General features: G+C 35.2%; 1 protein-coding gene and 1 long non-coding RNA gene across 3 annotated transcripts in view; one reads left to right on the forward strand and one right to left on the reverse strand.

Annotated features, from left to right (window-relative positions):
- Positions 1-3,772: 3,772 nt before the first annotated feature.
- The window catches only part of cysu (peroxidase homolog), a 175,574-nt gene continuing 163,034 nt past the window's right edge, over positions 3,773-16,312 (reverse strand). For both annotated transcript variants that reach the window (XM_075302269.1, XM_075301804.1), the window contains 4 exons: positions 8,409-9,339; positions 8,074-8,352; positions 4,932-5,028; positions 3,773-4,866 (listed from right to left, as the gene is read on the reverse strand). In XM_075302269.1, the coding sequence (XP_075158384.1) occupies positions 4,816-4,866; positions 4,932-5,028; positions 8,074-8,352; positions 8,409-9,339 (1,358 nt within the window). In that variant the 3' untranslated portion in view covers positions 3,773-4,815. The remainder of the gene's footprint in view (positions 4,867-4,931; positions 5,029-8,073; positions 8,353-8,408; positions 9,340-16,312) is intronic.
- Positions 9,779-11,378, forward strand: LOC142219504 (uncharacterized). Its single transcript, XR_012717608.1, has 2 exons — positions 9,779-10,174; positions 10,235-11,378. It is a non-coding gene; the product is annotated as an uncharacterized LOC142219504 (long non-coding RNA).

A 16,312-nucleotide genomic window follows, 5' to 3' on the forward strand; every position in this document is an offset into this window, starting at 1 on the left:
TTATGAAATTGGGGGTAAATCGATTATTATGCTAAAAAATATTCGTAAAAACGATTTTAGATGTTCAACTTATTTTTAATCGATCGATTTTATATGTTCAACTTCTATTTGATTTTGACTATCAAAATTCGATTGTAGTGTTTTATTCATTGGTTTCAATTAAATTGAAATGTACCTAGATGTAAGGAAACGAGCACATATTTCTTAATTTTTTTATATAGAATTCTATTCGCAAAAAGAATAAAAATTCGGATTTGATTAAATAAAATATCAAATAAATATGTGGAAAGGAATCCTTTGTGTTTTCAAATTCTTTGAAATTATACGGGTAATTATTTGGGGAAATAATGATAAATGATTTGTACATGTTAAAATTTTTATATTGAACATTTTAAAAATATATTAAAAAAAAAATATAAAAAATAATTTTTATACCCTCATTTGGCTTGCAAACCCTCTAAGAGAAGCAAATTTCATCCGATCTGGCTGAAATTTGGTACACGGTATTAGTATATGGACCCTAACAATCATGCACAATTTGGTCCACATCGCTCCATAATTATATATAGCCCCCATATAAACCGATCCCCCGATTTGGTTTTCGGAGCCTTTAAGAGAAGCAAATTTCATCCGATTCGGCTGATATTTGGTACATGGTGTTAGTACATGTTCTTTAAAAACCATGCAAAAATTGGTCCACATCGGTTCATAATCAGAGATGGTATGTATAAAACTTTTTTAGGTTTGCGACTGTCGCAAAGTTGTAAACGTCGTAAACGTCACATACGCGTCGCAAATGTAGAAAAAGTAGCAAAAGTCGCAAACTGAAAATACTTTAGTCGCGTTAGCTAGGCAGCGAATTCGATGATATCCAAGACGATGGTATATGCGAAGAAGTTTCAATTCTTAGGAATGTTCACAATTTTCGGTTTTATTCCCCACATTTTCCCTATTGCCTTTTGCACGAGTACAGGGTAACCGTGGATTTTCTCGTCCTTTCTTAGCTTTAAGTTCAGTCTCCTGTCCAATATAACCCCAAGGTAGCCTCTTGGAGGAGCAAATTTCATCCGAATCAGTTGAAATTTGGTACATTGTGCTAGTATATGGCCGTTAACTACCATACCTACACTAATAGAAAAAATTACGTTCCATAGTCGTGAACGGACGGTGACAAAATGAAACGGAAACGTTCACAAAAAATCAAAACGGAATGTTCACAATTTCGTCCACGGGCGTTCACGATTTCATGAACGGCATTCGTTTTTCTTTGGCCATGAAAAGTCTTAAAATAATCGTTAGACGTTATTATGGCAACTCCCTCGGTGGTGCAATGTGCTAAGACGACTGTTAACGCGTATGGTGCAGGAAACACAGGTTCGAGTCACGCAAGCGGAAGTTTTTTTTTTAATTTTGTTTATAAAGTCGTAACCATAACGTTGTCAGATCATGAACGCTGGTTGTTGTTTTGACAACGCATGGTGTGATTTTATCGTTGTCAGATTGACACCGCCTGTTCACAGTTTGACACCACATGTGTGTTGATTCACTTTCATGAACGAATCGTTTTGAAATAAGCACGCCGTGCATGATTTTTTCTATGAGTGTAACAAGGTCCATATCGGTCTATAGTTATATATAGCCCTCACATAAATCGATCCCCAATCACACAAAAATTGGTCCATATCAAATTCATAATTGTATATATAGCCCCTAATATAAGCGACCCCCATATTTCAATTCTGGCTCTCTACGTCCATATCGATTCGTAATTATTTGTAGACTCACCTACACATACCTTTTTTGTCTAATATGTATACGTATGGACTAACTCACAAATTAGAAAACGGTTTAAGATACCACAACCCAAGTAATTCGATTGTGCATGACAGTCTTTCGGAGAAGTTTCTACGCAAACCATGGTGGAGGGTACATAAGATCCGGCCTGGCCGAACTTACGGCTATATATACTTGTTTTTATACCCTTCACCACTACTGTGGTACAGGGTATAATAAGTATGTAACGCCAAGAAGGAAAAGTCTGAGACCCATCGTTTAGTATACCGATCGTCTTAGAATTAAATTCTGAGTCGATTTAGCGATGTCCGTCTGTCTGTCTGTCTGTCTGTCTGTTGATGTATTTTTGTGTGCAAAGTAAAGTTCGCAGTTTTAGTCCGATTGTCCTAAAATTTGGTATGGGGTCCTGTTTCGGCTCAAAGACGATCCCTATTGATTTTGGAAAAAATCGGTTCAGATTTAGATATAGCTGCCATATATATTTTTCACCGATCTGGTCATAATTGGCGTGTATATCAACCGATCTTCCTCAAATTCCGTACATCCCAATATTTTATGAGTCTCGAAAAACTTGCAAAATATCATCCAACTCGGTTCAAATTTAGATATAGCTCCCATATATAGCTTTCGCCCGATTTACACTCCTTTGTCCACAGAGGCCAATTTTTTGCTTCGATTTAGTTGAAATTTTGCACAGGGAGTAGAATGAGCATTGTAGCTATGCGTGCCAAATTTGGTTGAAATCGGTTCAGAATTAGATATAGCTCCCATATACATGTTTTTCTGATTTCGACAAAAATGGTCAAAATACCAACATTTTCCTTATAAAATCGCCACTTAGTCGAATAGTTGAAAAAATTACTCTAATTTTCTTAAACTTCTAATACATATATATCGAACGATAAATCATAAATAAACTTTTGCGAAGTTTCCTTAAGATTGCTTCAGATTTAAATGTTTTCCATATTTTTTTACTAACATTGTGTTCCACCCTAGTCCATTAGCCGACTTAAATTTTGAGTCTATAGATTTTGTAAAAGTCTATCAAATTCTGTCCAAATCGAGTGATATTTAAATGTATGTATTTGGGACAAACCTTTATATATAGCACCCAACACATTTGACAGATGTGATATGGTATCGAAAATTTAGATCTATAAAGTGGTGCAGGGTATAATATAGTCGGCCCCGCCCGACTTTAGACTTTCCTTACTTGTTGTCCATGAAATTCGATTATGAAAAATCGAATATTCAAAATAGTCGAAAATAAATTTTTGATTAAAAGTCAATAATCGAAAAATCGATTATTGGTTTCTAATATAGATCCCTAGAAACCAGCACACATTTCTTAAAAATTTTTCTTACAGAATTATATTGCCAATAAGAAAACAAATTTTTGATTTGATTAAATAAAATATCAAATTGGTGGAAATGAATTTATACGGGTAATTATTTGGGGAAATAATGATAAATGATTCGTACATGTTGAAAATTTTATAATGAACATTTTAAAAATATATTAAACAAATTAAAAAAAAATAACATGTTTGACTAGAACTTTAATTTTTGGCATTTCTTAGCAACTATTGTTGAGAACACTCACAAAAAGACAAATAGATTTCATAAAATCAAATAATTTGTATAATCATTATTTCTATGAAAAATCGAATATTCGAATTTTGATTGGTGAACATAATCGAAAATCGATTTTTTATTAAAAGTCAATAATCTAAAAGTCGAAAAATCGATTATTGGTTTGTACTATAGATCCCTATACTAGAGTTCCCCAATCCTAGCATATAAAAGTAATCCATGTATTAAAATAGAATGAAAAAACAATTATATATTTAATGAATTTTTATTTAAATTTATTTTTGTCTTACAGAGCAATATACATATATATGTGATGATGTTTTTGCTGTTATATATTAATGTATATATATGTATTGTATGTGTGTTTATATAAATTTATACTTGTTTGTTTTTTTTTAATGTATAAAACAACAAAAAGAAATAGAAGAAATGATGATTGCAATGAAAAATACTTAATAAAATTTTTTCTATTTAAAAATAATATGTACACAAAATTATATAAAATTAAACAAACAAAAAAAAACAATCATATGGTTTTTGCCCGGGCAAAATACATACAATAAAACAAAAGATGCAAAATAGATGATCCAAAATATGAATACGAAAATAATGGAAAAGAATAAATATAAATTAGGAAATCTGAAGACAAATATATGTATAGCAAATGATAATTAAATGCAAAAAGACCTTATAATGTCATAGTAAGTTAGGCATTATTAGTATACACACAGAAAAATTTTGAACTTTGCTTCGAAATAAAATTTTAGACAAAAACAAAATAGACAAAAAAAATATTTTTTAGGGAAACCACAACAATGTTATCTTCAATTGTATTTAATTTTCTAATGTTAATCTCAAAAATTTCGTTTAGAATAACAAAACAACAATTTTTCAATTTTTGTTACATGTATGAAAATTTTTTAAAATTATTTTATTTTCTTTTTTTTTAATCTTAGGTTTGGATTTATGGTGTTGACATTTTTACAATATATTTAATAAAAAAATTTCTTCGTAACAAAATTAGAGAATAGGAAGTCTCATTTAAAAAATATTTTATAATTCGTGCGCTTTAAATTCGTGTAAGTAATATGATTTATTCCAAAAGAAAAACAAAAAAAAAAAACAATTATTTTTGTCTAAAATATTTTTCCAGAAGAAAGCATTTTTCTTTGTGTGTATAACCAAACAATCTTGAAGGTATTATCCATTAAAGAACAACAGGGAAAATAAATGAGGAGTAAAAAATGACTTAGAATATAGATTCAGTAAAATTCAGAAAATAAAAGCTGATAGTGAATTCCATGATAGGAAGTATTTGATTGATGTGAAATAATCCTTGAGTATTTTTGTTCGAATAAAGAAATTGGGATAATCAATTGAAGACTGAGTTATGTTCTGAAGATATTCACAAAACTTGGCGGTATTTTTTTATTTTTTGCGGAAATTAAGTAAAGTATCAGGAATTTCATTGATGTAATTCTGGAAAAAAGGAGAAGAAAAATATTATTGGAATTCAGTTTATTTGCTTATTATTCGAAATTTACAAAAACTGGTGAAGCTATGTCATGACTAGCATAATCGGCCCATTTGCTCAAATCGATTGATGGTATAACACCGCTCTTACAAGGTACTCGGGGATTACTGTAATTAAAAAGTAGGAAGATCATTAGATGAATATAAAAGTAGAAAATTAAAGGGAAAATAAATGAGTCATTAAATTTGATGGCGGAAATTTAATTCTATTACAGAATATTGGATTGCAGTGGAAAATTTTCGGATGAAAATCTATTATCTAGAAAGCTAAAGATGTAACCAGTTCATGTGAGTATCTATACAAATTGGTTAATTCCTAAAAGATAAACTTCTTTTAAATATTTCAATACTCCCTCAAGCTTAGTGTAAATATTTCCTAAGCTAGTAGAGAGTATTGAAATATTGAGATTCGACCAATAATGGTCAACATTTTCACGACTTTCGGAATTGCAGTTTAACCACAGAGATTCTCGGGTCTGCAGTTTAATCAGTGGGACCCTGGGAAATTCAATTAATTCACTACAGCTTCAATTCAACCACTGAAAGGACCTGCTTTTCAATCAATTTATTAGAATCACGGATACATTCGGTATTCAATTCAACCACTGAGACATTTCAATTTACACTTCAACCATTAGGACGATCGGATGTTCAATTCAATCAAGGCTTTCTGGCTTGCAGTTCAATAAATGAGAATTTCGGGTCTTAAATTGATACTGATACTCTGTACTGCAATCACTGAGATCTTCTGTATGCAGAGATGGAATATGATCACCTCAAACATGTTTCAAGAGCATTTTTGTATGGTGACCATGTAACATTTTTGTATGGTGACCATGTAACATGTTTGTCACTAAAATGTAATTTTCTCGTCAAATATAACCTGCTTGCCGAAATCAAATACATGATTTCCGAGAAAATAACATGGTTGCGAAAACAATGCTACATGGTCACCACCCAAAAATAACATTTTGCTCTTAAAACATGTTTGAGGTGATCATATTCCTTCTCTGGGTGTGGCTTACAGTCTAATAACTGAAAAGCTGGGGTCAGCAGCTCAACGACCGAGATAGTCATCTCCCAAATAAATAAGCAACTGAGGACCTCAAGACTACAGTTTAATCACTAAGAACATCGGGTTTGCAGTTGAACTACTGATATACTATGTTAGGTTAGGTTAGGTTAGGTTAGGTGGCAGCCCGATGTATCGGGCTCACTTAGACTATTCAGTCCATTGTGATACCACATTGGTGAACTTCTCTCTTATCACTGAGTGCTGCCCGATTCCATGTTAAGCTCAATGACAAGGGACCTCCTTTTTATAGCCGAGTCCGAACGGCGTTCCACATTGCAGTGAAACCACTTAGAGAAGCTTTGAAACCCTCAGAAATGTCACCAACATTACTGAGGTGGGATAATCCACCGCTGAAAATCTTTTTGGTATTCGGTCGAAGCAGGAATCGAACCCACGACCTTGTGTATGCAAGGCGGGCATACTAACTATTGCACCACGGTGGCTACAGATTCACTATGATCCGCAAATAAAATACTGAAAATTCTTTGCAGCTGATACCTGTGCTTATGCTGTTCAATCACTGAATCCTTCGAGTTAGCAGTTCAATTACTGAGACCTTTAATAACTGAAAACTTCGAATCTAAAGTTCCATCACTGGTACCTTCCGGTATGATGTACATTCACAAAAACATTCGGAATTTGTAGATCCCCTGATATATACTATTAAGCGGTTCATTCATTGAAACCTTCGGGTCAGCAACTCTATCACTTGTACTTTCCAATGTTCGCGTATGTTGTCCAATTACTGAAAACTTTGTGTTTGCAATTAAACCAATGAGATCGTTTAGACTGAAGTCCGATCACTGCTACCTTCCAGTATGCAATTCGATCTTTGAGATCTACGAATTTGCCGCTCAGACAAGGAAACCTTCAAATTTGCAGTACAATCACTGAAAGGGACTACTGAACCTGAGAAATTAACACACTCTCTTATCAGTGATGGCCGATTCTATGTGAAGCTCAATGACAAGGGACTTCCTTTTTATAGACGAGTCCGAACGGCATTTGCATTGAAACCACTTAAAGCAGATTTGAAACAATCAGAAATGTCGTCAGCATTATTGCTCGGGGATAACCCGCCGCCGAAAAACTTTTTGGTGTTTGGTCAAAACTGGATTTGAACACACGACACTATGTAGGCAACACGGGCGTGCCTTGTGGCTCATCGACAAAAACGATGGAAAAATCCATTTCGCCTGCCTACGAGCAACAAGTGGATACAAAAAGTGATTTTTTTTTAGTATTACGGGAGACGAAAAATTGTGTCAACACGTAATTGCAAAGAAAAGAGTTGAACGCCCCAAAAAGACACGCCGAAAGCGAGGGTCAAGCAAGATCTTCTAGGTAGTCATGGTCTACGAGAAAATTTTCGATTCTGAAATTAAATGTAATTTCCGTCATTTTTGCAAATTTTCGATGGAAAAGTCGCTCTCAACTTAACTATTTAACTGAAAAGAATCCATAGACATTTTATCCTCACCAATATGTTAGCTCGAAAAGGAGATTCTTCGTCATACACCCTACCCTCCGGATCTTGCACTTATCAAGTATCACATTTTCCGTTCCCTGTCAAATCAATGGAAAGGTGTTACCATTGAAGAGAACCTTCAAATCTGGCTCAACAATTTCTTCGACACGGGATCGGCGATTTTCGTCAAAACTATTGCCGGTGTTTTGACGAAAATCGCCAAGAAGTGGGAGGATTTCATAAACAATGATAAATAATATATCTCTAATTAATTTATTGCTAACATTTTTCGAAATAAATTCTCATAAAAAAATAAAATTACAACGTGGAACCATTGAAGAGAACCTTCAAACTTGGCTCAACATTTTCTTCGACACGGTATCAGCGGTTTTCGTCCAAACACATGCAATGAATTGCCCAAGAAGTGCGAGGATTTCGTTAAGAGTGATAAATAATATATCTCTAATTAATTTATTTATATCTCTAATTAATTTATATACATTTTTCGCAATAAATCCTTAAAACTTACAACGTGGAACATACTCTAAAGGATTCCTCATTCAAAATAATTTTAAAGTTATTATTATATTATACGTGAATCAGAACTTACATTTCATGATCTGGCAACACCATGGGATATATTTGTACTGTATCAATTAAATCGGTATTATCGCATATCAAACGCGACAATTTAGCCTTGCGGATCTCTTGCAACTGCTCTGGAGTGAATGAAGATGGCTGATTGGGTAACTCATACCAGAAACGATCACCACGTCTCAAATAGCTCATTTGAGTCGCAATGACACAAGCGAAAGTAGGTCCCAACATAGAACCAGGTAATGATTTTTCCGAAACACCACCAGACCATAAATCAATATCGGCAGGATGTCTATAAACAGATTCAATAAGTATTACGATCATGGAAATCTTTCATTCAAAACTTACTCAAATATACTTTGATATCTCAAAATTGTATCATTGGGCATAGAACCAAACATCTCATCCCATGTATTGGAGGTGGGAAGACCACAGAATTTACGGAATTCCATGTAGCCGGGTATACCAAATTCACGACCTCTTTGCATATTGAACGATACCAAGTCCATACCGAATCTAGCACCTTCCTTCTTGAACAAATGATTGGTTACCTCTTGTGTTATAGAATCATCCATAGCTTGGGCTACTTGGTTCATCAAACCCATGAAATATTCATCCAAAACACCAGCTCTATACAAATCATAAGGACGTCTAATCAAATCCGATAAACGCTTGGAGGCAATAAATTTATGGGCTTTGGACCAACGTTCAACGGCAGTGGGCAATAGAGAATGACCAAAACGGAATGCAGCACCAGCAAACGAATCAATGATTCCTGGATTAACTTTAGGATCATAACCATCCCAATAGCCATCCTTTTGCAAAACCAACCCGAATTTCTCCATAACCTCTTTGCCCAATAGAATGGGTAAGAATTCATTGTAGGTAACATGTTGAACTATGGCAATGTTGATCCTTCTGGCTTCTTGGAATAGGGTCTCATCATCCCAGTGTTTATTTACATGAGCCAAACCAGTGGCAAGACGATTATGTTCTCTGGCCATTAGAGTGTGCATACAAGTCAATACCAACTGCTCATTGACACGAATCTCTCCTGCTTCAAAGCAGAACATACTCTTATTGGGTCTGGTGCAGCCTTCATCAGGGATGTCGAGTTTAAGCGGCAATAGATCTTTCAAGCCATATTCTTGGAAGACTGGATTCATACGCATTAGACCACCATAACCGGTACGAAGTTTACGTGCGAATTTCTCATTAACTCCATATACAGTATTGGCATCAATAACACCGGTCAAAGTATTGAATTGCTGACGTGATCCTGGAAAGAGGGAACATAAAATTCTATATAACAGAGGTTGCAAAAGGTGTTGGTCGATTTATTTATTTGTCGAAATTGAAGATTACAAAAGGTTGACGTGGACTTTTCGATTTTTTAGAAAAAATCGATTATCGACTTTTGTATTTCAGTAACCTACACTGCGGCTGATATGTACAGCAACCAATTATCATTTCTAAATCACTCTTCTAACAACTGACAAGTTTATACCAGTGATAGTTAATTTTATTGTTTAAAAGCTTTCAAAAGCATATTGATCTATTACATTCGGAAATAAAGCTATTCGTGATGGAATGCAAGCTTGATAATATGCTTGATTTATATATGGATGGAAACTATCGTTACCTATTGTTAGAAGCCTCAAGCATTTAAATGTGTATACATTTCTCGTATCCGAAAAGTGAAGTCCATATTTGATCGAAATCCAAGCCGCAATGGTAGAAAACTTATACGCGAGCTGGACATATTGCGAAAAGGATGCAACACATGTTGAAAAATTAGCTTGAACTTGAAAGCCATTGAAGTTTCAAAATGTGCAAAAGCTCACCGATGCCCAAATACTCGTTAGCATGGAAAAAGGCAAGGATATGCTTGGTTTGCACGAAAGTGATAAAAATTGTGGTGTCTCCAAGTCAAAGCAGTCAAATCGAGAGATCGGTATATAGTGGGGTATATGAAAATAGGTCGATACCCCGCATATTCGGCTTACTTATGTGTGGACCCAAAATACCTCTTGATTTTGAATTAAGGCAATTCGGATAAAAATTATGATGTCTACGCATTCAAGAGGTCAAACCTGGAGATCGGTCTATATGAGGTAAATACCAAAACATTAACCGATACACACCATAATTGACAGCTTTTTTTGTGGACCTAGAATACCTCTAGATTTCCAAATCGGATAAAAATTGCCGTTTCTAGAAGCCCAAGAAGTCAAATCAGGAGATCGGGCTATATGGGGGCTATACCGAAACATGGACCGACACACTCCTTCTACCGCACACGTGTTTATGAACCCAAAATACCTATAGGTGCTAAGTTTTAAGGCAAATCGGATAAAACTTCGGATATCTAAACGCTCAGGAAGTCAAATCGGGGGATCGTGCTATATGGGGCCTATCAAAATGTGAATCGATACAAACTATATTAGGCGTACTTATACGTAGACCCAAAATATCTTAAGATTTTGAATTTCAGGCAAATCGGATAAAAATTTCGTTGTCTAGAAGCCAAAATCGGAAGATCGGGCTAAATGGGGGCTATTCCCAAACATGGGCCGATACACACCATATTCGGCACACTTATTTATGAACCCAAATACCTCTAGATTTTGAATTTCAGGCAGATAGGGTAAAAGTTCGGATGTCTAGACGCGGGCTATATTGATGCTAAACTAAACCTTGGGCCGATACAAACCATTTTCGACACACCTATTTATGGTCCTAATTTGCAATTTCAGGCAAATCGAATAGAAACTACGATTTCTAGAAGCCTAAGACTCAAAATCGGGGGATCGGCTTATATGGGAGCTATATCAAAACCTGGACCGATATAGCCCATCTTCGAACTTCGCCTGTGTGCAGACGAAAAAGACGAATCTATGCCAAATTTCAGGACGATAGCGCCATTATTATTATAACCCAATCACCATTCTATGGTGGTGGGCATAAAAATGACGGCGCTTCGCCGGTAATGGACCAAAATACCACGAAGCAACTTTTGAAGTTCATAATTCGTGCCTAATGTAGCCAATTTGAACCAATCTAAACTGATTCTAAAATTAAATGTAATTTCCGACATTTTTGCATTTGAACCACGAAATTAAAAACTTGGCGCTTTAATTCGATGCATTATATATCAGCCAGCCTGTGGCCTTTCGATTTTCCATTCTTTGCAGTGGGGTTTTTGTAAGCAGTCCACTATGCATATGCAGGAAAAATATTAACCTAATATGAACGATTAGGTTAGGATATGCAATTTAAAATAAATTTCTTTAAAGTAAAAAAAATAATTAAAAGAAAGCTCGTATTCTTTGCTTTAAAATTTGTTTTCATGAAATTTATGACATTTTATGACAAGAATAATCAACCATTCTGTGGAAAGTCTGGCTTACAGTGTGTAGGACATGATTACGATATTGGGAAATCATCACAAAATTTTGTGTAAAACAAGTAAGTAAAGTCTAAAGTCGGGCGGGGCCGACTATATTATACCCTGCACCACTTTGTAGATCTAAATTTTCGATACCATATCACATCCGTTAAATGTGTTGGGGGCTATATATAAAGGTTTGTCCCAAATACATACATTTAAATATCACTCGATCTGGACAGAATTTGATAGACTTCTACAAAATCTACACTCAAAATTTAAGTCGGCTAATGTACTAGGGTGGAACACAATTTTAGTAAAAAAATATGGGAAACGTTTAAATCTGAAGCAATTTTAAAGAAACTTTGAAAAAGTTTATTTATGATTTATCGCTCGATATATATGTATTAGAAGTTTAGGAAAATTAGAGTCATTTTTACAACTTTTCGACTAAGCAGTGACGATTTTACAAGGAAAATGTTGATATTTTGACCATTTTTGTCGAAATCGGAAAAACATATATATGGGAGCTATATCTAAATCTGAACCGATTCCAACCAAATTTGGCACACATAGCAACAATGCTAATTCTACTCCCTGTGCAAAATTTCAACTAAATCGGAGTTAAAAATTGGCCTCTGTGGTCATATGAGTGTAAATCGGGCGAAAGCTATATATGGGAGCTATATCTAAATCTGAACCGATTTCAACCAAATTTGGCACGCATAGCAACAATGCTAATTCTACTCCCTGTGCAAAATTTCAACTAAATCGGAGTTAAAAATTGGCCTCCGTGGTCATATGAGTGTAAATCGGGCGAAAGCTATATATGGGAGATATATCTAAATCTGAACCGATTTCAACCAAATTTGGCACACATAGCAACAATGCTAATTCTACTCCCTGTGCAAAATTTCAACTAAATCGGAGTTAAAAATTGGCCTCTGTGGTCATATGAGTGTAAATCGGGCGAAAGCTATATATGGGAGCTATATCTAAATCTGAACCGATTTCAACCAAATTTGGCACGCATAGCAACAATGCTAATTCTACTCCCTGTGCACAATTTCAACTAAATCGGAGCAAAAAATTGGCCTCTGTGGTCATATGAGTGTAAATCGGGCGAAAGCTATATATGGGAGCTATATCTAAATCTGAACCGATTTCATCCAAGTTAGGCACGCATAGCTACAATGCTAATTCTACTCCCTGTGCAAAATTTCAACCAAATTGGGGTAAAACTCTGGCTTCTGGGACCGTATTAGTCCATATCGGGCGAAAGATATATATGGGAGCTATATCTAAATCTGAACCGATTTCAATAAAATTTGGCATACTTGACTATAGTACTAATTGTTCTTCTTGTGCAAAATTTTAAGCAAATTAAGGTAAAACTCTAGCTTCTGGGGCCACATAAGTCCATATCGGGCGGAATATATATATATATGGGAGCTATATATAAATCTGAACCGATTTCTTCCAAAATCAATAGGGATCTATTCTGAGCCAAAACACATACTTGTGCGAAGTCGATTGGACTAAAACTGCGACCTAGACTTTGATTACAAAAATGTGTTCACGGACAGACGGACAGACGGACATCGCTATATCGACTCAAGAGCCCACCCTGAGCATTTTTGCCAAAGACACCATGTGTCTATCTCGTCTCCTTGTGGGTGTTGCAAACATATGCACTAACTTATAATACCCTGTTCCACAGTGTGGAGCAGGGTATAATGAGGGTATTTTGGCCATGTTTGTATAAACCGGAAGAACAACTATATTGAGGATTTATTTAAATCTGAACCAAATTAGATCATACTTGACCCACTTAAATATCGAATTAAATATATTCTTTGTAGAAACTATCAAGTCAATTGGAGGAAAATGCCAAATGGGATTAAAATATGAAACATTCTACCATATTTCCCCAAATCTGGAGTACACATACATGGGAGCTGTATCTAAATCTGAATCGATTTTGACCAAATTTGACGTGCATAGTTAGAATAATAACTCTGCAATCTCTGCAAAATTTCAAGTGGGAGTATAAATTTGGCCTCCGTGGTCATATAAGTGCAAATCGGATGAAAGATATATATGGGAGCTATATCTAAATCTGAACCGATTTCAACCAAATTTGGCACACATAACGACACCATCAAACGTACCGCTCGTGCAAAATTTGAAGCAAATCACGGCAAAACTCTGGCTTTTGAGGTCATATAAGTGCAAATCGTACGAAAGATATATATGAGAGCTATATCAAAATCTGAACCGATTTCAGTCAAATTTAGTACACTTACCGATGCTATTAAACGTATTCTTTGTGCAAAATTTGAAGCATGTCAGGGCAAAACTCTGGTTTTTGAGGTCATATAAGTTCAAATCGCACGAAAGATATATATGGGAGTTATATCTAAATCTGAACCGATTTCAACCAAATTTGATACACTTACCGATACTATTAAATATACTTCTGGTGCAAAATTTGAAACAAGTCAGGGCAAAACTCTGGCTTTTGAGGCCATATAAGTACAAGCGCCAACTATGACCAGATCGGGGATAAATATATATGGCAGCTATATATAAATCTGAACCGATTTTTTCCAAAATAAATAGCGGATGACTCTGTCGCAAAAAACCTTCCTATGCCAAATTTGAGGACTATCGGACTTAAACTGCGACCTGTACTTTGCACACAAAAATACATGAACAGACAGACGGACGGACGTCGCTAAATCGACTTAGAATTTAATTCTAAGACGATCGGTATACTAAACGATTAGTCTCAGACTTTTCCTTCTTGGCGTTACAAACAAATTCACAAACTTATTATACCCTATACCACAGTAGTAGTGAAGGGTATAAATATTAGCTGTAATTATTTTCTTTCAATTGATAAAAAAAATTTCATAGTTTGAAGGAAAACAAGTATATATGGCCGTAAGTTCGGCCAGGCCGAATCTTATGTACCCTCCACCAATGATTGCTTTGAAACTTCTACGAAAGACTGTCATCAACAATAGAATTACTTGGGTTGTGGCACCTTAAATCGTTTTCTAAATTGTGAGTTAGTCCATACGTGGTATATATTAGACAAAAATGGTATGTGTAGATAAGTCTACAAATAATTACGAATCGATATGGAGTTTTGCGCGGTACGTAGGGAGCCAGAATTGAAATATGGGGGTCGCTTATGGGGACCGTTATGGACCAATTCCTGCATGGTTGTTGGATACCATATACTTACATCACGTACCAAATTTCAACCGAATCGGATGAATTTTGCTCTTTCAAGGGGCTCCGGAGGTCAAATCTGGGGATCGGTTTATATGGGGGCTATATATTATTATGGACCGACTTCGACCAATTTTTGCATGGGTGTTTGTGGCCATATACTAACACCACGTACCAAATATCAACTGAATCAGATGAATTTTGGTCTTCCAAGAGGCTCCGGAGGTCAAATCTGGTGATCGGTGTATATGGGGCTATACGTTTATATAGGGGCTATACGTAAAAGTGGACCGATACGACCCATTTGCAATACCATCCGACCTACATCAATAACAACTACTTGTGCCAAGTATCAAGTCGATAGCTTGTTTCGTTCGGAAGTTAGCGTGATTTCAACAGGCGGGCGGACGGACATGCTCAGATCGACTCAGAATTTCACCACGACCCAGAATATATATACTTTATGGGGTCTTAGAGCAATATTTCGATGTGTTACAAACGGAATGACAAAGTTAATATACCCCCATCCTATGGTGGAGGGTATAAAAATTTAGTGGAAAATTGTAAATATGTCTTAATGAAGTTCATCCCAAACATTCAGGTGTAATGGCTGCAATCTAAGTTTCATTTTGCAATCTAAGTTTTATACGAACAGAATTATTTACATAAAAATATCCAAAAATATTACATAAAAAAATCCATCTGGACTTTAAAGGTATCCCTTTCCTTTTATAGCAGGAAAAACTAATTTTGATATCATGATCAAGTCAGATTTATTCCTATAAATAACAAATTAAGGCAATTGCAAAGTGTTATTACCAGTTTTTATCCTATACCCCAGTCAAGTGCAAAAATGTGTAAAAGTATGCAATGAAACTGAAAGGTGACCTTCCTTTTTGGCCCTGTCAATAACAAAACCATTTTGTCTTGTAGCAAAAAAAAAAAAAAAAGACAAATCGAATCATGGGCGTAAACAGTCTTTTAAGTTAATAGTCTTAAATAAAAAAATACGACGCCTACTCTCAACACACCAAAACCAAAAAAAAGAACAAAAAACAGTCGACGACCAGACACTCTCGACCCATGGTTTTGTTGCTTCAGCATAAAAGCTGTCAATCAAATCGATCCGTTCAACATAAACGTTCCTTTTGTTTTTTGCTTTGGGAATTATGTAGTCATGACCAGCGAATGAAGCCCGGACTTCATATTCGCTGAAGCATTCATTTATCTTGAATAGCATGAACATTTTTTGAATAAACGTTAACATGATTCCATTAAAACGTCAAGTAAAACAACTACTGTTGCTTTCCAAATTAGATCGGTCGATCCCTTTACGCGAATATCAAAATTTCGAAGGCACTTGAATTAGGGTTGTCATTTGAGCGTATTATAGGCGTTTCAAATCGATCGATTGATGATTAAGCAGCATGATGCCGAATATTTTTATTCCAATGTTACAAGGATGAACATTATCCCGATAAAGATGGAAAATTTCTTAATTTCACATAAAAGACTGGCCGAAATTTTCTCCTTCGTAGTTGTTACTACTTTGCATAATTTGATGTTGAAAATCGACATATTATGAATAAATCGTAAAATTGACTTTTCAAAATTTGGTTTTCAT

The sequence above is a fragment of the Haematobia irritans genome, chromosome 1 (genome assembly GCF_050003625.1).
Source record: "Haematobia irritans isolate KBUSLIRL chromosome 1, ASM5000362v1, whole genome shotgun sequence".
Taxonomy (NCBI): domain Eukaryota; kingdom Metazoa; phylum Arthropoda; class Insecta; order Diptera; family Muscidae; genus Haematobia; species Haematobia irritans.